Source organism: Podarcis vaucheri (assembly GCF_965113315.1).
Source record: "Podarcis vaucheri genome assembly, chromosome: 3".
Lineage (NCBI taxonomy): Eukaryota > Metazoa > Chordata > Lepidosauria > Squamata > Lacertidae > Podarcis > Podarcis vaucheri.
The window spans coordinates 26520793-26548583 of NC_138761.1; the positions used below are offsets into that span (position 1 = coordinate 26520793).

The window sequence follows — 27791 nt, forward strand, 5'->3', positions numbered from 1 at the left end:
TGTATAGCCTCCAACGTTCTGGGCAGAGAGGAAGTTCCTAGATTAGTGTGTCTTTTCTTCTTTTGTTCCTTAATTACTTGAGGGATATCTTGGGTGATTTCATGAGTGATATTCTGAATATCACTGGGTGGGTCATTAAGTGTAGATTAGTTGCTAAAGCTCTCGTGTCTTGACCTCTTGAGCTTGTGAAGAGTTTTTCTGAGAAGATGGCTGTGCTGCATTTAGTTGTGCTCTGGCTTGGCTTCGTGTATAGGGGCGAGCTATGGTTTTGTGCCTTGTGCCAGCCAGATCTGTGTAGGGATTGCAGGGGGGTGCAGCATCCGGAGGTGCCGCTATAGTTTGGTTGCTGGATGGAGTCTGTAATATGTCTGTGGAGAGGGTCTGGGTTTGGGTCTGGTGTGGTTGATTGGTGACGGCGTTCTGTGTGCCTCTGGTTCTGGTGTCGGTTTTTGTGGGGAGGGCTAATTTCCAGATGTCTGGCAGGCGGGACGTGTCGTCACGCTTGTTCATGTTGTGAGGGTGTTTCTCTATCTCGATGGCTTCCATGATTATTCTCTTGTGGTGATGTTCCATGTTAAAGAGCAATTTGGAATCTGCAAAATTAATTTCGTGTCCTGTTTCTTTCATGTGTTGGAAAAGAGAGGAAGTTTTTTCTTCTTTTTTGACGGCATTCTTGTGTTCTGCGATACGTGCATTTATTCGTCTGTTTGTTTGTCCAATGTACGTGGCTGGGCAGACTTTGCAGGGTATTTCATAGACCCCTTGGTTTTCCAGCTGGATTTTGTCTTTTGGGTTTCTGAGGATATTGGCTATTTTTTGGTTGGTGCAGAAGGCTGTTTTGATATTGTGTTTATGGAGGATTTTGCTGATTTTGTCTGTAGTGCCCTTGATATAAGGAAGGAGGGCCATGCCATTGTTTTCTTCTGTGTCTTGGTTTTTGGGGGGTGTTTCTTTTTGGATTAGCTTCGTAACCCTGTTTTTCTGGTATCCATTGGCGATTAACACATTTGAGAGATTCTGTAACTCAGTTGTCAAGTGGTCTTTGTCAGCCAGGCGTTTGGTTCTGGAGATGAGAGTCTTGGCTACGGAGTTTATTTGTGCAGGGTGGTGGTGTGATTGTGCATGTAAGTAGCGGTTGGTGTGTGTTTTTTTCCGGTAGATAGTGTGTCCTAGGGAGCCATCAGGTTTTTTGTAGATTAGGACGTCAAGAAAGGGGAGTTGGTTGTTGTCTTCTATTTCCATAGTGAATTGTATTTTGGGGTGTAGGCTGTTGAGATGTGTGAGGAAGCTATCTAGTTTTTCTTTCCCGTGTGGCCAAATTACAAAGGTGTCGTCAACATATCTGAGCCAAAGTTTTTCTCAACAGCCTACACCCCAAAATACAATTCACTATGGAAATAGAAGACAACAACCAACTCCCCTTTCTTGCACCAACCAAAAAATAGCCAATATCCTCAGAAACCCAAAAGACAAAATCCAGCTGGAAAACCAAGGGGTCTATGAAATACCCTGCAAAGTCTGCCCAGCCACGTACATTGGACAAACAAACAGACGAATAAATGCACGTATCACAGAACACAAGAATGCCGTCAAAAAAGAAGAAAAAACTTCCTCTCTTTTCCAACACATGAAAGAAACAGGACACGAAATTAATTTTGCAGATTCCAAATTGCTCTTTAACATGGAACATCACCACAAGAGAATAATCATGGAAGCCATCGAGATAGAGAAACACCCTCACAACATGAACAAGCGTGACGACACGTCCCGCCTGCCAGACATCTGGAAATTAGCCCTCCCCACAAAAACCGACACCAGAACCAGAGGCACACAGAACGCCGTCACCAATCAACCACACCAGACCCAAACCCAGACCCTCTCCACAGACATATTACAGACTCCATCCAGTAGCCAAACTATAGTGGCACCTCCGGATGCTGCACCCCCCTGCAATCCCTACACAGATCTGGCTGGCACAAGGCACAAAACCATAGCTCGCCCCTATACACGAAGCCAAGCCAGAGCACAACTAAATGCAGCACAGCCATCTTCTCAGAAAAACTCTTCACAAGCTCAAGAGGTCAAGACACGAGAGCTTTAGCAACTAATCTACACTTAATGACCCACCCAGTGATATTCAGAATATCACTCATGAAATCACCCAAGATATCCCTCAAGTAATTAAGGAACAAAAGAAGAAAAGGCACACTAATCTAGGAACTTCCTCTCTGCCCAGAACGTTGGAGGCTATACACCACACCCCTCAACAGTATTTATAGGAACTCAAACACCAGACTCTGCTCTGTTCCAGTAACAAGAAGCCGAAAGCACCAGCCTGAAGATGACGAGTGAGACCTCGTCGAAACGTCGCACAGACACCCCGACTCTTACACGGGAAGACACCCGAAGACACCAAAACCTGCATATATATATATATATATATATATATATATATATATATATATATAATGGCTCCCAGTCTAGTATTTATACGGAAAGCATTATTATTGTGGAGAATAAGGTTGATGAAGGAACATAGTGCAGAGCGCAACTCTGTGGTTCTTTCCAGACGTAAAAGTTTCACTACTAATCTTAATGCTACACTTTTTGGGGAGTAGCAGTCTTTAGTCACTCCCTTCTCCCAGTACCTGAAGTGTGGGGCAGTGGCCAACTAGAGAGCAAGAGTGACACTTCAACTGGAAATGGAGTTTAAAGTGGCCATGACCTTTATTGGTTACAGTAGAGACACAGGCTTTCAAAATTTTACTAATATCTATAAGACGTAGTCTGCAGTGTCTGCCCCAGCAATAGAACTGGTTTGTCCAGCCTCCATGTACCTCCCCCCCCCCCCACACACTGGTACCTATTTTTTAAAAAGCACAGGCTAATTCAGTTTCAACTCTCAATAAGCCATGAAGATTGAGTAGATCACTCTAAGGCTTGTCATAGTGAAAGTGACTCTGTCTTGGGTTAGCCCTGCCGTTAGGCAGAATGTGGCAGCTGCCTCAGGGGACAGATAAAGCGGAAACGATTTGTCTGTTATTAAAGTTATGGTTTTGTTTTCTTTTCTTTTAAAAAGAAGACTGCTTGAGGGCACCATTTGGCTTTGGCTTTTGAAAATTACCAGGATGCAACTGCTCAAAGAACACTCCTTGTTTTGGGAGGGGCACGGGGGAATCTAAGCAGGAAGCGCTTGAAATATGAATGCAAGCTACTGTGTTCAGGCCTAGCTGTCAGCAGCCAGAAAAACAGGGTCCCGGGTTGTTCATGGCAGCTGCCCCCTCACATGAGGATTAATTGCCTCTGGAAGCAAATCTATTCCCTTTTAAATTCCTTAATTTGAAAGAGTAATTCTCTCTGCAATGGCAGAGGGAAACTCAGCTGGGATGCCATGAAGAGCGCAAAGTTCAAAACAGATCTGATTGCACACAGTGTGCTGAGCTAAAATAAATACCCCTCACCTGCATGAAGCAAGAATTAAAATGGTGGGGTGGGGGAAGGGAATTTATAAATCAGACCGTACAAATTAAAGTCTCCTGGGCAGCAGCAGGCAAGCTACATGGCTGGCTGAGATAGCCAGCGCAGGCAAACTGACCTTGGGTAGCATTACCAAGCTAATCCACACAAGGGGATGAATGATTTCCAAACAATGTCTCTAGTGAGAGAGATTATTCACAAATAGGATTTTCCTTAACACTACGAGAGAGGTTTCTTCAAATCACGCAAGAATAAAGCAAGTGTAATTCGAGGCACGATCAATGGGACAGATTCTTAAGCGGTGTTATGGCAGCTCAATCTGCTTGTTTATTTAGGCTTTTAATCCAAGACATCCTTAAAGGTTAAAAGTGAGGTGACTGCATTGTTTAAAACAATTTTGTAAAATGTTAACCGTCTCGGAAAGGAACTTACCCAAGAAAATACAGCACTGGTCTCCTTTAACAAGAAAAGAAGTTTGCGTCACTTCTGGAGGGTAGTAAAGGCAGTTTTATACATTGTGTTCAGCCTGTAGCTTCATCAATGCGTCCATCTGCAGATGGCAGTCTTCCTTTTGAAATAGTCCTCTGTGTGATCAGCTGTTTAAACCACTTCCAGCTGAAGGATAAAGAACCAGGGTGTTGGAAACTGCCCATCCATTGGAACAGCCACGGGTCACAGTTTTCCCTACTATATTTCTGTCTAAACTATCTTAAGTATTTCTCTCTCTGTGTGTGCATGTAAACTAGCATATACAAATTGTATGCAAATATATGTCCTTTTTTTGGGCTGATGCATTTTCTCTTTGCAATGCATTATATAGCAGCTGTGTTTTGCAGTCAGCCTCTGCTGACTTCAACCACGTTGGTCTGGCTGAAATCAACACAGATTGGCTTTCCTCACCCAATTACAAAAAAAAAAGGTCAAACCATTTCCATTGTCTCCCAAGACAGACAGATGCCAGCCAAAAGCACAAATTGTCATTGGGTTGTGGGATAGCTCCCAATAACAGAATTAGGCTGACAAAATCTACAACTTTAGCCCAATCTCACTTTTATCAGCCAAAAAGCTTGTTGAGGCATGTGTATGGTAAACTAAATCACAATGACTTGTTTTTCAAATATGCCTTAGTGATATGCAAACATGTTATCTTCCTTTATACAGTGGTACCTCAGGTTACATACGCTTCAGGTTACATACGCTTCAGGTTACAGACTCCGCTAACCCAGAAATAGTGCTTCAGGTTAAGAACTTTGCTTCAGGATGAGAACAGAAATCGTGCTCCGGTGGCGCGGCAGCAGCAGGAGGCCCCATTATCTAAAGTGGTCTTCAGGTTAAGAACAGTTTCAGGTTAAGAACGGACCTCCGGAACAAATTAAGTACTTAATCCGAGGTACCACTGTACTTAATACTAAGATAGCAAAGCTGGAGAAAGTATGTAAGTGGCTGTTCTTGGATCTGTGAGCTTAGTAAATGAGAACAAATGAGAGAAGAAGGAGGGAGGGAGGGAGGGAGGGAGCCTTCAAACATCACAGAGAAGACAACCGCTTGACTCCACTGTAGTGGCAGCTGCCCCCTGCAGCACCAGAGACCACTTGGGAGACGATAGGTCTGAACATCCTGGCGTGTCTCGCCTGACATGCATTGTAATATGGCATATCAGAGACTGGTAACTAATTGTACCGGAGAGGGAAATGGGGAAAGAGGTTTGCTTCTTTAATGTCATGAAATGAATGCGCAATTCATATGAGCTCTTTCTTGTTCGTGTTGGGCAAGGTTTGGAATTTTTTAATGGAAAACTCCATAGCTGCATAAACCGTGTTGAGGTTGCTTTTGCTATTAGTGCGCTGTCTTTTTTTTTTTTTTTTACTGGTTCCCCAAGACTTTCAAAATTCAAAATATGCCTACTGGTGATCCCTGTTGAAACCAACTTCTGCGTGCGGAAAGGAAACACAAGACCAGAAAACACAGTGGATATAAGGAGCTACAGTTTGGGTTTAATTCCAGGCCAATGTGATTGGCAATGTTTTATCGTAGCCGACAGGTATCTCCTATGCAAAACATAGTTAGCACCCCATGTTCAAAGAAGAGGAGTGGTTAGACATGTGCCAGTTTTATTTGCTTTAAAAGCACTGTATTCAGAAACACGCATTATCTTTCCAACATTGCATCGTTCTTGATGATTGCTATACTGAGTGTCAAAAAAAAATGAAGGGATTCAGAAGCAATCAACAAAGATAATGAATGTTTAGAAAAGAAATAGCATATGAGGAACGCTCAGCGGTAGCCTGCCCAAATCTTGTGCTGTGATAACAAAAGGGAAATGTCAGGGGTAGCCTAAGACATATTCTGTGTGGGGCAAAGGGCCAGATGGTGAGGAGGAAGATAATGATGAGTTGCTGGGTTGTTATCCCACTCTTGCTTCCGAAGGAGACCAGGGCAGCGAACAACAAGACAATAATAACAATATTGAAGTAGCTCCTTGAGGGGAATGGAGGTCTCCTAATGTCAGCACCCTTAAATAACAGTTCTCGGGATTCTTTGAAGGAAACCATGACTGTCTAATGTGGAATGATACTACTTTAACTGTAGACTAATGGGAACTTACTGCGGGGGAAGAATATGTGCAGTAAAAAGGTAAAGGACCCCTGAAAGTTAAGTCCAGTTGCATACGACTCTGGGGTTGCAGCGCGCATCTCGTTTTACTGGCCGAGGGAGCTGGTGTTTGTCTGCAGACAGTTTTTCCGGGTCATGTGGCCAGCATGACTAAGCCGCTTCTGGTGAAAGGGCCCCATTACCTTCAGTAGCTTAAAGGTAAAGGTAAGGACCTGACCATTAGGTCCAGTCGTGACCGACTCTGGGGTTGCAGCTCTCATCTCGCTTAATTGGGCAAGGGAGCCGGCGTTTGTCCGCAGACAGCTTCCGGGTCATATGGCCAGCATGACTAAGCTGCTTCTGGTGAAGCCAGAGCAGCGCATGGAAACGCCGTTTACCTTCCCGCTGGAGTGGTACCTATTTATCTACTTGCACTTTGACGTGCTTTCAAACTGCTAGGTTGGCAGGAGCAGGGACAGAGTAACGGGAGCTCACCCCGTCGCGAGGATTTGAACCACCGACCTTCCGATCGGCAGTGGTTTAGACCACAGCGCCAGAAGAATGTGTGCAGTAGCATTCAGTTATTCCTGAGTGGTCTTTCCTCTTCCAGGAGATATATTTTGTTACACCAAGATAGCTCCTTAATTGCAAACCACTGTTTCCTTGACTTTCTGTTTCATTCAGAAAAGAATAGAAATCACACGGGCACTCAATAATTATTGCTTTATTCTCACAAGACAATAATGCTTTCAAATGAAGTCTGGAGTTTATTTAGATGCAGGAAGAGTGAGAGGCAATTTCTGGCATAGTGGAGAAAATATATTTACTGAGGAGGTGGGCTTCCGGTAGAGTAAGATGCCTTTCCCCACCTCAGCTCAGGCCTTGCATCCTGCCTTAGCAAGAAAAAAACCACACACTTTAGGATGAAGTTTTATTGCTTTGGACATAACATCTCTGCTTCTCTAAATTTCCATAAAAATGAAGCTGTAGAGTCGCGTCTGTTGACTCTGTTGGAAAGGTTTTTAATTCTCATCCTTCTTTTCCTTGCTGATAGGCCAAATGAAAATACAGGGTCTTCAGCTTTATCATCAAGTTTGTTGTCTGAATGATAAGGCAAAGCTAAAGGAATAAGAAATGGAAATACAGTGGTACCTCGCAAGACGAATGCCTCGCAAGACAAAAAACTCGCTAGACGAAAGGTTTTTCCGTTTTCGATTTGCCTCGCAAGACGAATTTCCCTATGGGCTTTTTTCGCAAGACGAAAACGTCTCGCGACTTTGTTTCCTTTGTCTAAAAACAAAGACATGTTTTGTTTATAAAGTTAATTTATTTTCCCTTCAATTTTTGAACTGCTCTTTACAGTATGTGTGACTTTAAAGAGCAGTTAATAAACTGTTGTTGTACCAAATTTGGCTTTGTTTGGACTTTTTTTGACCATAGGAACGCATTAATTGATTTTCAATGCATTCCTATGGGATTTCGTGATTCGCAAGACGAAAAATTCGCTAGACGACAAAACTTGCGGAACGAATTAATTTCGTCTTGCGGGGCACCACTGTACACAGGCGTTGGTGCGGTCAGGATTCTGGGAAGAGATATGGGAAATAGTTTTGACTAATGCATGTGTAGTCAATGAATGCTTTACATTCACCTCCACTTCGTGAAGGTTGGCTCTTGAACAAGTTTGATGCATATGTTTTGGGTTTGGGTTAATTTTACAAGCCTGTTTCAAGGTTGACCTGTTCCAGCCTTTCCACATACTTCTTTAAAAATCATATCTACAGTATGTACTATTATAATTGTCCTATTCCGTTAGTCTGAGCAGGTATTGTGAATGTTCCTGTTCAGGGAATCTAGACATCCATGCCTACAGGATACTCCATTCCACCCCACCTCATTTTCTTTCTTTTTTTCTCAATTAGATTTTTATTCAATTTTCTTTTTGCTTATATTGGTTACAACCATAATTACATATTTACAGTTTTTGAACCTCCACCAACACCTCCCACAATCATCCATTTTTCTTATTTTCTCGCATTTTCTATATAATATTGCTGATTTACAATTAGTTTACACCTCTCTGATTCTGTCATGCAATATACCTTACAGTATTACAAAGTCTCTTTAAACCCCACTAGCGTTGTTTGTTGATCACATATAGTTTCCAGATATACCGCAAACTTTCCCCAGTCCTCGATGAATTTTTGATCTTTCTGATATCTTATTCTTCCAGTCAATTTATCCAATTCTGCGTAATCTATGAGTTTCATCCTCCATTCATTCAAAGTCGGTATTTCCTCCTGTCTCCACCTCTGGGCCATCAGTATTCTTGCCGCTGTAACAGCATACTGAAACAGTTTATAGTCCCGTCTTTTTATCTCTCTTCCTGTTATACCTAATAGGAAGGATTCTGGCTTCTTAACAAACGAGTATTTAAACATCTTTTTCAATTCATAGTAAATCAATTCCCAGAAACCCCTCACCTTCCTGCAATCCCACCACATGTGAAAGAGAGATCCCTCTTTTTCTTTGCATTTCCAGCACCTATTACATGTCTTGTACGTTTTTGACAGTTTTGCCGGTGTAATATACCACCTGTACACCATCTTCATTATGTTTTCCTTTAGTGCTGTACATGCAGTGAATTTCATGTTTTCGTTCCATACCTTTTCCCAATCCTCTAATTGTATACTGTAACCAAAATCTCTGGCCCACTTGATCATGACCGACTTAATCTCCTCGTCCTTTGTTTGCCATTCCAAAAGTATTTTGTACATTTTCGAAATTATCTTAACATCATTATCAATTATATCTGATTGAAATTTAGACACTTTTTCTATATAGCCCCTTTCTTTAAGATCTTTGTTAAACATTGCATTTGCCTGAAAATAGTGCAGCCAATCATAAACCTGATCCTTAACTTGTTCATATGGCTTCAGTTTCCATTTCTCCCGCTCTTTCACTACCAATTCACCATATGTTATCCAATTTGGTCTCATATTAATATTTTTTACCGACATTACCTCTAGTGGTGACAACCAATGCGGAACTTTAAATTCCAGAATATTTTTGTACCTGTCCCAAACCTCTATTATAGAGCCCCTGATAACATGATTAGTGAAACCTTTGTGGACTTTCTTCTTCTCCAACCACAAATAGGCGTGCCATCCAAACCTATTATCGTGACCCTCTAGATCTAATAATTTGTTGTTATTTAACTTTATCCACTCCTTTAACCAGCAAAGACAAGACGCCTCGTAATATAATTTCAGGTCCGGCAGGGCAAAACCGCCTCTTTCCTTAGCATCTGTCAACAGCTTGAATTGTATTCTTGGCTTCTTGCCCTGCCAGATATATCTCGAGAGCGTTCTTTGCCTTCTTTAAATACACTTGTTCCCCTAATTATGGGAATCATTTGAAACAAGAATATCATCTTTGGGAGCACACACATTTTGATCGTTGATATTCTGCCCCAAAAGGACAGTTTCAATCTAGCCCAGGTTTCTAAATCTTTCTTAATTCCGTTCCACACCTGAATATAATTGTTCTGATATAAATCAATGTTTTTTGGGGTCAACCATATTCCCAAATATTTTACCTTTTTGGCTACATCAATTCCTGATTCTCGTTGCAATTCCTCCATTAAACTCTGGTCAATGTTCTTAACCATTATTTTTGTTTTCTTCTTATTTAAGCTAAATCCAGCCACTCTACCAAACTGGTCAATTTCCTCCAGTACCTCATTTAAGCTATTTTTGGGTTCTTCAATCGTTATCACAATATCGTCGGCAAAGGCTTTAACCTTATATTCATTTTTAGCGACTGTCACTCCTTTAATCTTATCATTATTCCTTATTGAGTCCAAAAGGACTTCCAGTACTATTATAAATAGCAACGGCGAGAGAGGACACCCCTGTCTAGTACCTTTCAATATCTTAAATTCTTCAGTATGCATATTATTCACAATCAATTTAGCTCTCTGTTCCGAGTAAATTGCCCTTATTCCATTATAGAATTCATTCCCAACCTCCATCATTTCTAAATTTTTCAACATGAATTCCCACGACACATTATCGAAAGCCTTCTCTGCATCCACAAACATTAGTAAGGCTTACTTCTCATTCCTTGCAGACAGGTATTCCAAAGTATTTATTATATTTCTAACGTTATCTCTCATCAATCTGCCCGGAAGAAACCCTGCCTGATCAACATGTATTATTTCCTGTAGTATTTTCTTTAATCTTTTTGCTAATATTCCGGCAAAAATCTTATAGTCTGTGTTTAGCAGAGATATTGGTCTATAATTCTTTACTTGTGTCAAATCGGCATCTTGCTTGGGAATGAGTGTAATGAAGGCCTCTTTCCATGTTCCTGGGATGTCCTGTTGTTTCAATATATTGTTCATAACTTCCTTTATTGGTACTATTAAGACATGCCTCAATTCTTTATAATAGCTAGATGTTAAGCCATCTGGTCCTGGTGCCTTCCCTTTCTTCAGTTCTTTTATGATTTCGATTATTTCTTCATTTACAATTGGGGCATTCAGTCGGTCTTTCTTATCTGCCGGGATCTTTTGCACACTTTTCCCTTTTAAGAATCTATCTATTTTCTTCATGTTATTCTTTTCTCTGTTGTTGTATAGATGTTTATAATAGTCCAAGAATCCTTTCCTGATAGCTTTAGGGTTTTCTACTTCTTTTCCATCTAAGGTAATTTTATTGATTATACTTTCTTCCTTCCTCTTCCTAATTTGCCACGCAAGCCATCTGCCAGATTTATTAGCAAATTCGAAATTTTTCTGTCAAAGCCTTTTGATATTCCATTCCACCTCTTTATTTATAATCATCGCGAACTGTGTCTGTAGGACTTTAATATTCTCTTTTATTTTTAGGCTGTTTGGATTCTTGATTAATTTAGTTTCATTGTCCATTATTTGTTTTAAAATTTCCTTCCTCCTTTTCTCCCTGTTCTTATTCTTAATCGCATTCTGTTGAATAAATAATCCTCTTATCGCTGCCTTACTGGCGTCCCAGACCACACTCATTTTTGTACCCTTATTCATATTATCCACAAAGTATTCTGACTGTTTTTTCTTTGCATCTTGAATAAGCTTTTGGTCATCCAGGAGATAGTCATTAAGTCGCCACCTAAATGATCTTTCTTCATAATCTTTAACCTCCATTTTTATTGGGTTGTGGTCAGATATTATTTTTGGTTGAATCTCAATCTGTCGGATTCTTGGAGTTAACTCATTAGAGACCCAGATTTGATCAATCCTTGATAGAGACTGATTTGGTTCCGAGTGAAACGTAAATTGCTTCTCCAGCGGGTGTCTGAGTCTCCAAATATCAACTAAATTAAGGTTTTTTATCATGGTAAAAAAAGTCTTTGGCAGTTTTCCTTCTCTACTTACATCTTTCTCTCTTAATCTATCTAATTCCAGTGAGATTACCCCATTCATGTCTCCCATAAGTATCATTTTTTGGTCTATATATTCAAGCAGCTTATCTTCCAGGTTTTTATAAAAATCGGTCTTGTTTCCATTGGGTGCATAGATCCCGACGATTATTATTTTTTCACCTTGCCATTTAATCTGTATTGCAATTATTCTTCCTTCTTCATCTTTAAAAATCTGTTGAGCCTCAATGTTCTTCTTTACATATAGTACAACCCCTCTCTTTTTCCCTTTATCCGAAGATACAAATTCGTTTCCCAGTCTATTATTAATCAAAATTTTCCTATGCTTTTTTGCCACATGTGTTTCTTGAAGACAGATGATATCTAAGTTTTTCTTTTTTAGGTATTGTTCAATTTTATTTCATTTCTTCCTATCGTTCATTCCATTTATATTCCAATTCCATATTTTCAGCGCCATCTTTCCTTCCCAATTAAAAAAAAGAAAGAAGAAGAAAAAATTATCTAATTAGTTAGTGTCTGGCTTCTTCCTGTTCTTCTCCCTCCTCTTCTTCTTCCTCTTCCTCTTCTTCCTCCGATTCTGCGTTTTCCTTTCCTTTTTCCTCCAAATACTTCTTCTCCAGTGGGTCAACTCCTCCTACTGCTCCTCTTTCTTCTTCTTCTTCTATTGTCAATTCCTTATAGCGTCTCTGAAATTTACTTGTTTCTTCCGGACTAGTAAGTCTATGTTTCTTACTTTTATAATTAAATGAGATCCCTTGCGGGAATTCCCATTTAAATTCAATCTTGTTCTTCTTGAGAATTTGAACCAATGGCTTATATGGGTCTCTTCGTTTCAACAATCTCACAGGAATATCTTTAAAGATAATTATGTAGTTCCCATCGATGTTTAATCTTTTTTCTCTGTTTTTTTGCAGAATTAAATTCCTCATGTCTTTATCTTTAAAGGTAATCAAGCAATCACCAGGCATTTTCTTTGTTCTATTTGTTCTTATTTTTATTCTAAATGCATTTTGGACTGATCTTTCAACTTCTTCTTTTTGTATTGCCAACCATTGTGCTAATTCTATTATCAGTTTTTCTCTGATATTTTCACCTTGTATTTCAGGGACTGCTCTCAGCCTGAGGTTCACCTCCCGTTGTCTCAGTTCATTCATCGCGATTGCGTCCCATACTTCTTCTTGTGTTATATTAACTTCCGATAATCCTGCTTTTAGTTTCTCTTCTTCCCGTTTCACTTTCTTCATTTCTACTCTTGTTTTTTTCATTCCTTCTTCCAGAGATTGCGTTCTTTTAGAAACATCTTTAATTTGACCTCTTAACTCTTTTACAGTTTCGTCTATCTTTTGGTCCATTTTCCCAATTCTCATATCCACCTGTTCTATTCTCGTATTCACATGTTCCAGTTTATCCTCCATATTCTTTTCACTCTGTCTAATTTCAGCAAACATTTTCAAAATTTCTGTTTTAAAGTGCATCTGGTTTAGACCCTCTCCTATCTCCTGGTGTTCCACCCTCCCCACCCTTCTTGGGTACGTGGAACATTCTCCCAATATAACCTTTAATTTAAAGTTAACACAACCTTGATGTCCTACTATCCCTTAACCTTTTTATGGGTTCCCACCTTACTCACTTGTAGCACTTATACACTTACAACATTCAAAATCCAATCCAAATTCACTAATTAACCATATTAAGATTCAACAATGCATTTTCCCACAGATTCACTAATTCATAAAAATTTGACTTAGTAATATCAAAGTTGGGTCTTTCGCCAAAGCTTTCGGGTTTTACCCCCCTCTAGGGTCAAGGGGTGGTGGTTAGTTAATCCAAAAAACTTCAAAAAAAAATAAAGGAAATAAGAAAAAAGGAAAGTTTAAAGAGCGTTCTTCTTGCCCCTGTTAGGCTACTCCCTTGTAAAGTCAAAACTTTCCCAGTTATGGTCCAATTAAGTCACAAGGAAGTCCAATTTAGGTCACAGGGAAGTCCAGACAAGTGTAGAGAAGAAGGAAAAAAGGGGAAGAAAAAAAGAAAAGAAATAAAATAAGAGGACAAAAAAAAAAGCGTTCCCAATTCCAGTCACCAGATACAAAAGGGGAAAAAAAATCCTTCTGCCCCAATTGGGCTAGTCCTTATAAGTCCTTATAAGTTCTTGTAAATTAGTTATAATAGTTATAGTAGTTATAGATCCAGTTTTAGTCCATTTTTAGTCCAGTCAAAGGGAGCACGAACCACAAGTGAGGAATCGGTTGAAAAAAGAGGTAAAAAAAACAAAAAAAAAAACAGATTGTAATTATCCTCTTGGCCACTGGGTGTTCAGAGTCTCTGGAGGTTAACTAGTTACATGTAAGAGGAGGAGAGAAAAAGGGGGAAAAAAAGAGAACAAAAAAATAGTACGGTATTTCTGACTACCAAGCCAGTTCCTAAATTCTTCGGTGTTAGTTGGAAGACCAGTATTGTAAATTAAGTCCAAGTAAGTTACTTGAGGGACGCCAAAAAAGATCTTTTGCAAAAAAAAAAAAAAAAGGAAAAGGCAGAGAAAAAAGGCGGAAGCCCGGGAGGCCGGCCAAACAATGGGATCAAAAACACTTCCTCTATTACGCAGTCTTTTAAAAAGAAAAGGAAAAAAATCGCGCTTAAACTTCCAAAATTCCCAAGAGGACCTTAAAGTAGTAAATCGTCACCCTCCGTTCCCCCCTCTTAGCTTGGTTCTTCAAAAGAGTTAGTTGTATCAGTTAGTTTGTAACAGCTTAAAGGGGGAAAAGAAACAGTAGCCGCGAGTGGCAGCTTACTTTCACTTTTAACGACTTTGCTTCCCAAATGCGCACAAGTTGATTGAAGACAGCGCTGGTCTCATTATTACTTATTTTCCTTCCGGACTTTCCTTTGAGATTTTAATCTTCCTTTAAAGATATTTTATGCCCGAATTCCTTGGTTTTGAGAGTTGTGAGCTCCCCCGGCAAGCTCGGGGCTTCGTTTTCCGGAGTTAGCTATGGCTTCCCCTCAGCCTGCTTCTCCTCCCTGCCGCTCTCTTCGCACCCGTTGGAGTTACCTGGCGGCCGGGTGATCCGCGTTGTGGCTCTTCGCGGGAACCTGAGCGTCTGGACACCCTCCAGACACTACTTCAGGGGGTCACACGCGCCCAAAGACCCCCCTAAATCCTCCGAAAAACCCGGGATTCCCCACTACGAAGGAATCCCCGCTTGCGATGGCGTCGCTCACAACCGGAAGCTCTCCCACCCCACCTCATTTTCTATCCCTCACTCCCCTCCAACAAATATTGAAGTTCCACCAAGCATACTGATACACTCTCCTTGTGAGAGGATGTTGCCATTTTGGTTTCATAAGCGTCCACACGGTGAATGAATTCATAGGAAGCTATTTGTAGAAATTATTATTATTATTATTATTATTATTATTATTATTATTATTATTATTCATACTTAGTAGCCACTTCTGTACAAAAAATGAAACTCAAAGCAACTTACAAAAAATTAATGTTGTAAACAAGTATAAAAACATCCTAAAATACACAAATGAGAGAGAGAAGGAGGGATCCGACTCTACCCTACTCTGCTAAAATTAAGATCCAAAGGCCTGGGTGAAAAATAATGTTTTTGCCTGGTGCCTAAAAACAGCTAGTACTGGGGACAACATTCCATAAACGGGGCCACCACTGAAAAAGGCCTGTTTCATGTCACTACAGGAGAAGTTATTTACATGAAAACAATTTCCATAATCAACCTTTGCAAAGCATTGGATTCTAAAATAACTTGACATAATCAGAACTATGAACAGGGAGCTTGGTTTAATATAGGCTTTCATTAAAATGGGAAGCAAGACAGGAAAGAGGAGCTTCATACTGTTTTCTCCCTCTCTCCTCAGTATTTCAGCTTCCTTGATTTCTTTCTTTTTTGTGCAGCTTGCATTGTGGATACCAGCTCAGCGTGGAACAATCCATGCTCTGGTCATATTTAACTGGAGATAGGTAACAAACAGATTTCTCCACTGTCTGCCCAAATATCAGGCCCAATTTCTGAGTTCTTGTCAACGTGACGTTGAGGTCTCCCAGGGCACCGTATCTAGGGAGCTTCCTTGAAGATCACCAGCAACATCTCTGTCAGTTCCTTTGAACAACTGTCTGTTTGGGGGTTTACTGAGAAGCAGAAAATCAATGTTAGCTTTGACTCTTTTTCTTTTGGAAAAAGTGAAGACAGCTAGCAAATTCAAAACAACCTCAAAAGTAATTTCCTCTTGGCTATGTTGATGATCTTTGCCTTGCAGTTTTCTAACCCAGGGTTATGCAAAAAAAAAAAATATATATATAGATCAAGATGTGCTGGTAGATCTCTGGGTGATTTGCAGTAGATAAGCAAACTCATAATTGTTTAGAAGCAGCATTTTTTTTAAAAAAACAACAACACCCTTTTTTCTAAATTAAGAAAGACTGGGTGGAAATCGGGAGTAGATTTTTCTATAAAAGCACCGAGAGTTCGATTCTTATACTGAAAAATCCCTGGGCAGAGCATCCCTTAGATGGCAGCTTGTATCCATGCCACTGTTTTCTGTCTCTTAGGTTCTGGTAATAAACAGAGTAGATCCCTCAAGACTGAAATGTGTCCACTTCTTTCCTACTTCATTGAGCTGGTCTATTTGGGGGCACTGGTGACCAGCTTGAAGCTGCCTGCCTTTTGACTTATAACCAGTCATGAGAAGGCTTTTTCCACCACTGGCTCTGGCTTCAGCTACTATTAGTCCCTCTGCCTACCAGTCCCAAAGGATACTCCAGTAACGAGAGAATACTGGGGAAGACACATAAGACTCACAGCTCTACAGGCAAAATAAAAAAATTCCTTCCAGTAGCACCTTAAAGACCAACTAAGTTAGTTCTTGGTATGAGCTTTCGTGTGCATGCACACTTCTTCAGATACACTGAAACAGAAGTTGCCAGATCCTTCTATATAGTGAGAAGGTGGGGAGGGGTATTACTCAGAAGGGTGGTGGGAATGGGAGATTGGCAGATAGCTGAGATGAGCCTGTTGACGACTCTTAACGACTGTAATAGGTCTTACAGGAAAAGGCAAGGGGTGAAAAGGTGAGAAATGGCTTAGTTATGTATAATGGGATAAGAATCCAATGTCTTTGTTCAAACCAGGTCTTTCCATGGTTTTAAGTTTGGTAATGAGTTGTAATTCAGCAGCTTCTCTTTCCAGTCTATTTCTGAAATTCCTTTGTAGTAAAACAGCTACTTTGAGATCTTGTATAGAATGTCCTGGGAGCTCTACAGGGTTCAGATTAGGGTTGGGTGGCCATGCATCTTGCTTGACAGTGGACAGTAATCTATTTCTCTATTTCAAGGCCTGTCCTGTGGAAGCAAGGTTTTAAACCCTAAGAAAGGAGAGAGAGCAGGGCTTTTGAAGTTGCCCATCAGCTTGCAGACTTAACATATAGAATAAGAGAACAAGAAGAACATACGTTTAGAGAAGATTGGAATATGTTTGTTGAATATATGGGGGGATTGTGTTACTTGAAAACGTTGGCAGTATTAATTCAACAGTGTAAATAAGTTTTGATGGATGTAATATTGGAATACTGAATGGTTTTGTTTTTTTGTAAAATATGCAGGCGTTTATAATATGCAAAATGAAGCATGGAAAGAGAAGAAGGGAAGTCATTGATATTTTAAGGGTGTTTAAATGAGTATTCTAGATTGTAAAACAGAAAATTTAACAAAAAATTATACAAAAAGAAGTTGCCCCTCAACAGTCAGTACCTCGATTAGCAGGTGGTGAGATGGATTGGATTTCTATTTAAATTATAGTCCAATTAAAAAGCGATTATATTATTTTGTAATCTTGACTTTAGAGATATGCTAGATATGTGGAACGCTTGGCACTTATGAATAACACAAGGGGGAACCTTCTTTGAATAATACTTTCAGCTACCTGGGATAATCTGCTCATGTATATTTATGGGAGAGGTCCATAGCTCAGGGGCAGAGCATCTGCTTTGCATGCAGAAGGTCCCAGGTTCAATCCCTGGGTAGGGAACCCTGCCTGACACCTTGGAGAGCCACTGCCAGTCAGTGTAGACAACACTGAGCCAGATAGACCAATGACTCTGTTTAAGTGTATGTGTTATATTTGCATTTTCATATCAAGTAGCATATGCAAATTTTACACAGATCTGCGCCCACTTTCATTATCTGTTTTGGCAGTGTGCAAGTGACCATGAGAGATTAGAGCAGGGGTTCCCAAATATGTGATTCACAGACCACCAGTGCTCCCCAAGCTTCATTCAGGTGGACCACAGCTTTTCTGTAAAAATGCAATTAAAGATCATTCACCACCTAGCATGCACATTACATTTGCTACGACGGGCTGAAAAATCACTGGTTCGCCAAGACCCTCAACAGTTTTCAACCATGGAGGGTGGAGTCTGAGAACACTTGATTTCAAAAGTGATGGCGATCATGAAAGTAAATGTTGGCTCCTGAGGATGTCATTATTTCTGGAACCCAAATTTCCACCATCCTCTTTCTCTAGATTTATGTCCTCCCAAGCCTAAAATTGATGCACAGCTACCTTCTCTTCCCCCCTAGACAGAGGTTGGAAGTGAAATGGGGTGGGAGGAGGCACCTGAGAAGGTTGAAAGCTGAAATATTTTCCATCATCTCTGTTTTCACTTTGGATTTTGCATGGCCAGATTAAGATCCTAGGCCTGGATGGATTTCCAGTGCCCCGGACAGGGATTTAGTTCAGGGATTCAACTGTCTTATTGCAACCTGTGGCAGATGACATTTTGAGTCCATTCATGAGACGTGAGAGAGCTTGTTGCTTATTCTTCACATGCTGTCCAGAGGAGATTAAAAGCTTGCCTCTTCTTGATGAGTCACTGTAAGATGAAGGGGGTTTTTTGGTGCTGATTTTAACGTCTTTTGTAAATTAAAATCCGTAGGGAGGAACGGTGGCTTTGATGTTTATTATGCCATTGGAAATCCCACCAGCTGAAGACCAGAACATTATGCCACACCACTTCAGGAGCATGTGTGTCAGTGCTTTGACTCACGACTAAGTAAACATAGCCAGACACTGCACATCTGGGTATACTTGAGCTCTGGTGGCTTATTGCTTTATTCATTGGTTTATTTTGCATACATAAATATTCATGCAGCGCTGGCTGTTGTGAATTGGCACAGTGCTGTATTTAAGCACACAGCTGGTAGCCGTAGGCAACAGAGAGCAATAGGCCGCTAGGTGAGTGGACTAGCAGAGGAGGAGTGGAGCACTCTGTCCAGCATCAACAGCAAGCCAAAAGAGGAAAATGTCCTCTTCTGTAGCATCCAGCGTGGGAAAGCAGGGTACTTTCTGCACCTCTGTTTTCAGATGGGATTCAGTCACACACCAGCAAACTCAGGTTATGCTCTAATAGTTGGTTGGGAGGTTGTGTAACAAGCCCACTTTCCCAAAAGGTTGGCCTTTCTGAGACAAGGAAAGTGACAGGGAGCTACATTGGAAAGTGTGGGATAACACTTGATTGGACATCATCTAACCTCCCCACAAAGAAACCATAGAATCATAGAGGGACCCCTAGAGTCTTGACCAACCCTCCGCAGTGCATCAACCATGATGAATTGGCTGGAGTGGGCTTCTGGAGGAAGGGGCAGAGGTCTCCATCTGGGCTGGTCCTGTGGGTTACCCGAAAGGCAAGGTCCAAGTCCAGTCCGTGGTCAAAGATGCAACGTGGAGGCAGTCCGTAGTAGCTGAAGTGCAGGGCAGGGTGTCGGGTGAAGTCAGGAACAGACAAGCAAGCAGGGAGCCAGAGCAGGGCAGGAACTAGCAACCAACAAAGTTGCTCCCGTAACTTGGGACTGGGGCTGGCCGGCTTTTATCTGCCCCGAGGCATAGGGCAGCCCCGATCCTCAGGTGACTCGCCTCTCCTGGCCTGGAGGCGAGCACTCCTGCGGGAACTTAGTTCCCTCTGCCTCTCTGCCCTGAGCCTCTGCAGCTCAGGAGAGGCTAGAGGGTTACCAGACTCAGAGGCAACCTCAGCTTCCTCTGACAAGGCTGAGAGTGGAGCACCTGCAGGCAATGAGTAAATTACACCACCTCAGGAGCCACAGCAGACTCAGCTGGTGCCTGCACCTGAGGATCCAGCGCAGGTGAGGACCCTTCAGGCTCAGGCCCCAGCCCCGGCTCAGCTGGTTCTGGAGGCAGGGGATCCTGTGCAGGCTGGGATCCCTCAGGTTCAGCATCCGAGTCCAAATCCCAGGCCATCACACCATCCATCCTAGGACAGCCCACAGCAAGGACTAGTAGCTTTTGCCATAGAATCATAGAATCATAGAGTTGGAAGAGACCACAAGGGCCACCGAGTCCAACCCCCTGCCAAGCAGGAAACACCATCAGAGCACTCCTGACATATGGTTGTCAAGCCTCTGCTTAAAGACCTCCAAAGTAGGAGACTCCACCACACTCCTTGGCAGCAAATTCCACTGTCGAACAGCTCTTACTGTCAGGAAGTTCTTCCTAATGTTTAGGTGGAATCTTCTTTCTTGTAGTTTGGATCCATTGCTCCGTGTCCGCTTCTCTGGAGCAGCAGAAAACAACCTTTCTCCCTCCTCTATGTGACATCCTTTTATATATTTGAACATGGCTATCATATCACCCCTTAACCTCCTCTTCTCCAGGCTAAACATGCCCAGCTCCCTTAGCCGTTCCTCATAAGGCATGGTTTCCAGGCCTTTGACCATTTTGGTTGCCCTCCTCTGGACACGTTCCAGTTTGTCAGTGTCCTTCTTGAATTGTGGTGCCCAGAACTGGACACAGTACTCCAGGTGTGGTCTGACCAGAGCAGAATACAGTGGCACTATTACTTGCCAGCTTATTTACCGCTCAAATTTGCAAATCTGAAAGTAATGTGAAGGTGGAGTTGTTGCTTAGGAGGAAGTACTGTATTATTTATGGCTACCTGTTGCTTTTTTTAGACCAAGTCCTGCTTCCCCTTTTCTTCCCCTTTGATCTCTTCTGCAGCTTGTATATCCTGTAGCCTTTGCTGCCATATTTGTTGGGCAGGTGGATCTGCCACATTACAAAGCGAGAACTGAGCGAGTGCTTGCTGCTGTCCCCTCTGCTTGCCAGTTTGAATATTTTCATTTACTGGCAACCTCTTGAGAAGTGTCCTCTCTAGACACAGGAGGTGCATGCCCAGAAGCTAGTTTCTAATAATACAGCAAAACATGTTGCTCTCCTTTATATACTCCTGTGCTGTTTGTGAGGGTGGATTCTGCTGGCAGTGCAGAACACACTTAAGTCATGGTATGGGGACCTTTTTGGTGGGAGCAGTTGTCAGATAAGGTGTCCCTCCCCCCACTTTAATTACACAAATTGAAGAGAAGGAAGTGGGACCATTTTTACCACTTAATCCTGCAAATGCACACATGCCTGCTGGCTTCTGTATGAAATTCCTGCTGTCCCTCATTAATTCAAGGCCAGACATCCCTATTAGACTGGAGAATGGTAGGGAACATCACAGTTTAGTAAATGCAAGCAAGGCCAAATTTAAATAAAGCACGGCTAATTACAAAAGCTTCAAGAAGTGTGATGTGCTGGAGAACAAAATGGTAATATTTCTCTTTCTCTCTTCCCTGGTTTTAAATAAGATTAGGGTTGGGCGGCCAGCCGCTGGAACAATGGCCTTGGAAAATGCTCAGAGCCTCTGCTAAAAAGGCTTTCTGTTTTCTAAATCACCTTCGTTTGAAGTATGCAGTTACTTTCAAAATTAAAATTAGCATTGAAATATCATCTCGCATGGGATAGGAAACTGATCACAGTTTGGACACATTAAGCCCAAATGCGTGGAAAGAAGAAAAAAGGCTAAAGATGAGCTGAATTGGTAATTCTCCCTCGTAAAAGGACTCCCTTGACAGCACTGGTCCCTGGAAGTGAGGGGGGAAGGGGGACTGAAGCCCCTCCCTTTTAGTTTGGGAGGCAGCGGGACAGCCCCACCCTCCAAAATGATCAGACAAAAAAACTTGCATTTTAGTTGGCACTGATTTTATGGTTCCATAAGGGATCCATAATGTTTACTTCGGCCAAGTGTTTGTTAGATTTCTTGTATTTATTATTTGCCCACTCATTAAAGGGCTATAAAAATGTGCTTAGCAAGTAGGCAGCATTCGTCTCCTCCTTTAGCAAGTAGTTGGTGGGGCAGAGGAACTTACCCAAACTCCTGGTAGACGTGCTACTGCTCCTTACCTGAAAGGTGAGGGGCAATGAGGCCGTGAGTTTGGTGCAGTGCAAATGCAGCAGCAGAGTCAATCTGACACCCCTACCGGTACAATTGCACTGCACTGCCGCCTTGCCCTTCTCCCTCCTGGTCAGCATCAGCAAGATCAGGGAAGAGCTTCCACCCCACCATGCCATCCACTACTGACTTGAACCCTCTGCCCCCACCCTACTTTACAAACACATCCAAGCTCTGTGCTTGGCAGCTAAAATTCTTCCCTGATTGGCTGACTAGAGAAATGCCTGTCTATCATAGCAATGGACAAGGTGTTATAGAGGGGTGTCCTTCATATTATATGTGGATACATGTATATAGATACAGATACAGATACAGATACAGATACAGATACAGATACAGATACAGATACAGATACAGATATAGATATAGATATAGATATAGATATAGCCGTGGCTCCCTCTGGAAATGCGAAACACCTCTGGTGTCTCGGCTCCTAGCTGATGAAGAAGAAAGACTCAAAGGAGGATTCTTCCCAGAGGCTTTAATGTTTAGATATGCAAATGGATGGTTTAAGGCACTCCAGCCAATACACATAATTAACCCAAAATACAGCTGCAACAAAGTCAGGTGCTCTAACTGCCACAGCTGTAGGGGTTGATCGAAGACTGTCACACACCCCTTGCTATCCTATATATAGCAATGGAGTTGGCCCAACTTAGTGCAGTAGGCATCTCTGCAGTCTCTCACTATGCCTAGTAAGCAGAAGGCTCTGTGCCCTTTGTCCTTTGGCTCCTCCTACATCTAGGGGACGGGGCAGGTGTCTGCCTTCTGAGAGGAGGCTGAGGCAACATCCCCCTATGGAAAGGCAGAGCTACTCCTAGTATCTGAGGTTGTCGGGCTCGGTAGTGGGACAGGTATCATGGAAGTGTCAGAGGAGGAGGAGAAGAAGAAGAGTTTGGATTTGATATCCTGCTTTATCACTACCCGAAGGAGTCTCAAGGCGGCTAACATTCTCCTTTCCCTTCCTCCCCCACAACAAACACTCTGTGAGAAGTGTGACTGGCCCAAGGTCACCCAGCAGCTGCATGTGGAGGAGCGGGGCCGCAAACCCCGTTCCCCAGATTACAAGTCCACCGCTCTTACCCACGACACCACACTGGCTCCAACAGCTGTGGAGAGGGAAGTGGGACCAGAGAGGGAGGTGGGGCTCATGACTCTCATTGTGGAGACAAAACGAGAAAGCAGGTTGAGGAAACCTAATGCCCTTTCCACCTAATTTCAGATGTGGGAGACTTCAACTCTTACTTTGCATGTTTTCATTATACAAAATAAGGTTTCGGGGTCTCAACTCCTACTCATATTGACCTCCAGGATCTCTTCCAAAGGAGGACAGGAAGGAAGGCTAGCATACTCTTCTGCTCTCCGCTTTGGAGGCCAAGCCTAACTGCCCCCAGCATAGAGTAAAAGGTAAAGGGACCCCTGACCATTAGGTTCAGTCATGGCCGACTCTGGGGTTGTGGCGCTCATCTCACTTTATTGGCTGAGGGAGCCGGCATACAGCTTCCGGGTCATGTGGCCAGCATGACTAAGCCCCTTCTGGCGAACCAGAGCAGCACATGGAAATGGTGTTTACCTTCCCACTGGAGCTATTTATCTACTTGCACTTTGACGTGCTTTCAAACTGCTAGGTTGGCAGGAACAGGGACCAAGCAATGGGAGCTCACCCCGTCGCGGGGATTTGAACCGCCGACCTTCTGATTGGCAAGTCCTAGGCTCTCGTGGTTTAACCCACAGCGCCACCCGTGTCCCCTCAGCATAGAGTAGGCTAGTCTTAAAAAGTCACTTATGCGTTGCAGACATGCTAAGATATTTGGAGAAAGGGCGAGTTAAAATAACACTGCCGCTCTTAAAACAAAGGAGAAAAAAATTAAGAGGATGGCGTAATTCAACTGTATAAAATGCATTTTATGGAAATGTGAGGGCTGGCCTCTACAGACTTTCTTATCAGACAGACACTTTCATTTATTACGCAGGCGACTTCTGGTAATGCAGCTCTTTGAAAGAAAAGGTCAAGTGCACACTGGTGGTGATGATGATGGTGTGTTTTTTTAAAATGCTAGAATTAGAAAGATAAGCATATATAATAAATCACAAGAAATTATCTGGGGAGAAATACTGCAGCAAATGCTGTTTATTTCAGGCTCCTCTCTCTCTGAGGGGCAAATATGATGCTAAACACACAGCAGTGTTTGCATAACAGTTTGAGGCTGCCTCCAACACTGTTTTGCAGCTGTCACAGCACCTTGTAATTGTACTTTTATTTCCAGCACCTACACAGCGCAAAGATCCTGTATTAAATCCAACTTGCTGGCTTTCTTCTGCAAAGCTCTAAATGCTTTAGATAGTGTGCATGTATCCTGGCCATCTCTGTTTAGCCAAGAGCTGTCTATTCATAGTGCCATCTCACCTGCCACTCTTCTGCTCCTCCATCTCTCAAGCACCAGCAGGGATGGATGAACACAGGCTGTGTCCTGACAATAGCTTTCTAGCCATTTGGATTAGGCATTGCGTAGCCATCCTTGCTCACAGTATGTGGCTGTTGTTCTTAATACCCATCATGACCAGCAGGGGTTGGGTAGTTTTTCTAACCCTCCAAGGAAAGGTGAAACGAACCCACAGAAGCATAACCACAGCTCTGCCCATGAGTGTATATGTATGTTTTGTCAGAAGCCCGGCCTACACACGAGTAGGACCCTGGTAGAGACACATGCCCGACTGGCATGTTCCCTCCCTCCTGGTTGATTGTTCGGGAGCTTCATAAGCTTTCTTCTGCCTAAACATCACAGCGACTGATGCCAACCAACACCAGCACACTTAGGGATCTGCAGAGTTTGCGCACCTTGCATGACAGACCTCAGCAACTCAGCATTTTGGCTAATCTACTTTATTTACATATATACACACACAGAGCACTGCAACATGGCTCCCTCTCTCTCTAGCATCAGACAGCAAAGAGGAAAAGCACAAAGGACAATAGTCCCACTTCACGGAACACAGGAACACAAACATCCTGTCTCCATCACTTCCCACTCTGTGGAGTCAAAACATATACCGTTATGTGAAAGACAAAAATCCTATGACTGCAATCATGGAGCAGGAATTCTAACATGTTTTGGTGTGGATGTCAAGTTCTCAGCTCCAACTGCAGTTGCTCTGGGACTGCAGAGCTGAAGGCAGGCACACTCTGCCCTCTGCCACTGGCCAGGCAGCCAAGGGTTGCTGTGAGGTTCACACCTCCCTCCCTTGAAGAACATCACAGCAGGAGGAGGACCAATCCATTAGCCAGAGGAGGAGTAACTGCAAGGAGTTCTGTCTCGCCACCAGGAAGAAGACTGTGCTACTATGGTTAGCTGCCCTTGGTCCACAGAAGCAAGGGGAGGCACACTCTGGCCTCTGCTGCTGTCTGAAAGAACAAGAGCCGCTGGATTTGTCGTGGCCTGTTCACAACTCACCACTTTGCCAAACCGATCGTCCTCTTCTTCATGAGAAGTGAGCAAAGGAAGAACTTAAGAGTGCTGCTGGAATAGACCAAAGGGCTTTCTGCCCCAACAACCTGTTCTCAAAGTGGCCAACCAGATGCCTGCATGAAGTCCACAAGTGGGATCTGAGTGTGACATCAACTTCAGAAGTATACTGGGGAAGAGCCAGAAGTATACTGGGAGAAGATTTGCTTTGCATGTATTGACTCTCTGGCTCAATCCCTGGCACAGACGCTGCATAATTTTGAGAGGGCCTGGCTCCCACATTGTGTCCCTGATTGTGTCTAGTATCTGTTGATAGCCTTCTTTTCCAAGCACTTGTGTAATCCTCTTTTAAACTTGTCACTACCTGTTGTGGGAGCAAACTCCATAGATGAATTATGCCATGGGTAGGCAAACTAAGGCCTGGGGACTGGATCTGGCCCAATCGCCTTCTAAATCCGGCCCACATACGGTCCAGGAATCAGCGTGTTTTTACATGAGTAGAATGTGTCCTTTTATTTAAAATGCATCTCTGGGTTCTTTGTGGGGCAAAGGAATTTGTTCATTTCCCCCCTTCAAAATATAGTCCAGCCCCCCCACAAGGTCTGAGGGACAGTGGACCGGCCCCCTGCTGAATAAGTTTGCTGACCCCTGAACTATGCACTGTGTGAAGAAGTACTTTATTTTGGATTTGAAGAAGAAGAAGAGTTTGGATTTGATATCCTGCCTTTCACTCCCCTTCAGGAGTCTCAAAGCGGCTAACATTCTCCTTTCCCTTCCTCCCCCACAACAAACACTCTGTGAGGTGAGTGGGGCTGAGAGACTTCACAGAAGTGTGACTAGCCCAAGGTCACCCAGCAGCTGCATGTGGAGGAGCGGAGACGTGAACCTGGATCCCCAGATTACGTGACTACCGCTCTTAACCACTACACCACACTGTCCTTTCAACATTCGTCTTCATTGGATAGGCCCAGGTCCTAATATTTTGAGAATCCAGGGCCTAGTCTCTCTACAGAGACTTCTGCACAAGTTTCATTGAGTATACCAGGGCAGGACAAGCAGTATAATCCCATGGCTCCCTTCTGTATGGGCAGGCTCTTGGCCTTGAGAATTTGTGGCTGTGTTTAAGCACATTACAGTCGCTGAGCATCTCTGCTTGGTGCTTGTTCATCCAAGTGCACAAAAAGTGAGATAGTGTCTTATCCTACAGCATTGGTTTTCAACTTTTATAAATTGAGGGAACCCTTTTCCTGTTGTGACTGTTTCTACTGATTTTTAGAATACATGGCTATGTTTACAGATGGAGGGGGGAAGGAGAGTAAGAGAACATTGATTTTCCACTTACATGACAATTACAAGTGCATAACATTTGCTAAATAGAGAGAGGTTTCTTTATTCACAGCAGTAATTAAAGTCAAATCAGATTCATTCATGCAAAAATTTCCCCTGATACTGAGAGTTGGTTCGTTATACATCTTGCAACTGGCCTCCAAAGATTTTTTATTTTTTATTTTTGTAAACACAGAAGGGGAGCCATAATATCCTTAGAGAGGCAGTAGAATTTGAGAAACTAGTTACAGTGCAAGACAAAAAAAGGAAGATTTTTATTGGAAACTTAGTAAGCTCCATGGTATTTCTGTTCAGCTCTCAGTTTTAGGGATGGATGAATCTGACAAGTTAAGTTTCTCTTTTTTTCTCTTTTTCTGCTCTTCAGTTCTCCAAACTTCCAGGCCAGCTTGCAATTTTTTTAAAAAACAAGTCCTCATGAAAATTCAGCAGCATTTCTCCAAATATGCAAATCTTCGTATGCAATTTTCCTTAATATACACATTTTTGCAAAGTTATTTTCTATAGTATAATGTATTTTTGTATACTCTTTCTGCTATCATATGCATTTTTATTTAGAAACCATATTTAGAAGCATTATGCATGTGTAAAGGCTGCTTATGTGGGAGAGGAGAGGCAAAACCTGTGCAGAACTCAGGCTTGCTGTTGTAAGAGACCAAGGCTGTAATGTTACTTCAGCAACAGTCTTCCTTAGGCTGAGCCCTAAATAGGAGCAGAAGTTTACAACTACGGGTACCATATAATGCCTGTTCCGCATTTGTAAGAACTTGATTTTTTATTGTGGCAGCAACTTTGCAACTTCCTGCCTGTTGAGATCAAGCAGGTCCCTTCACTCTTTTTGGCACCTGCTAAAAACATTCCTGTTGAAACAAGCCTACCCAGATGCTGGGGACGCGGGTGGCACTGTGGGTTAAACCACAGAGCCTAGAACTTACCGATCAGAAGGTCGGCAGTTCAAATCCCCGTGACAGGGTGAGCTCCCGTTGCTCAGTCCCTGCTCCTGCCAACCTAGCAGTTCGAAAGCACGTCAAAGTGCAAGTAGATAAATAGGTACCGCTCTGGCGGGAAGGTAAATGCGTTTCCATGCGCTGCTCTGGTTCGCCACATTATTTGTGGGGCACAAATTCCTATGCCCCACAAATAATGCAAAGATTCATTTTAAATAAAAGGACACATTCTACTCATGTAAAAACA

The 27791-nt window shown here is 42.5% G+C and overlaps 1 protein-coding gene and 1 long non-coding RNA gene across 7 annotated transcripts in view; one reads left to right on the forward strand and one right to left on the reverse strand.

Annotated features, from left to right (window-relative positions):
• LOC309529766 overlaps positions 1–27791 on the reverse strand; it is a 589156-nt gene that overhangs the window by 250479 nt on the left and 310886 nt on the right. The window lies entirely within an intron of this gene.
• Positions 1–27791, forward strand: part of HHAT (hedgehog acyltransferase) — a 195262-nt gene that overhangs the window by 149373 nt on the left and 18098 nt on the right. Inside the window, exon 11 of one of the 6 annotated variants that reach the window (XM_082217680.1) lies at positions 16843–18585. The exons of the other annotated variants lie outside the window; for them this stretch is intronic. Coding sequence (XP_082073806.1) covers positions 16843–16928 — 86 coding nt within the window. The 3' untranslated portion in view covers positions 16929–18585. Of the gene's footprint in view, positions 1–16842; positions 18586–27791 lie in introns of those variants that run through there. 6 annotated transcript variants of the gene reach the window in all.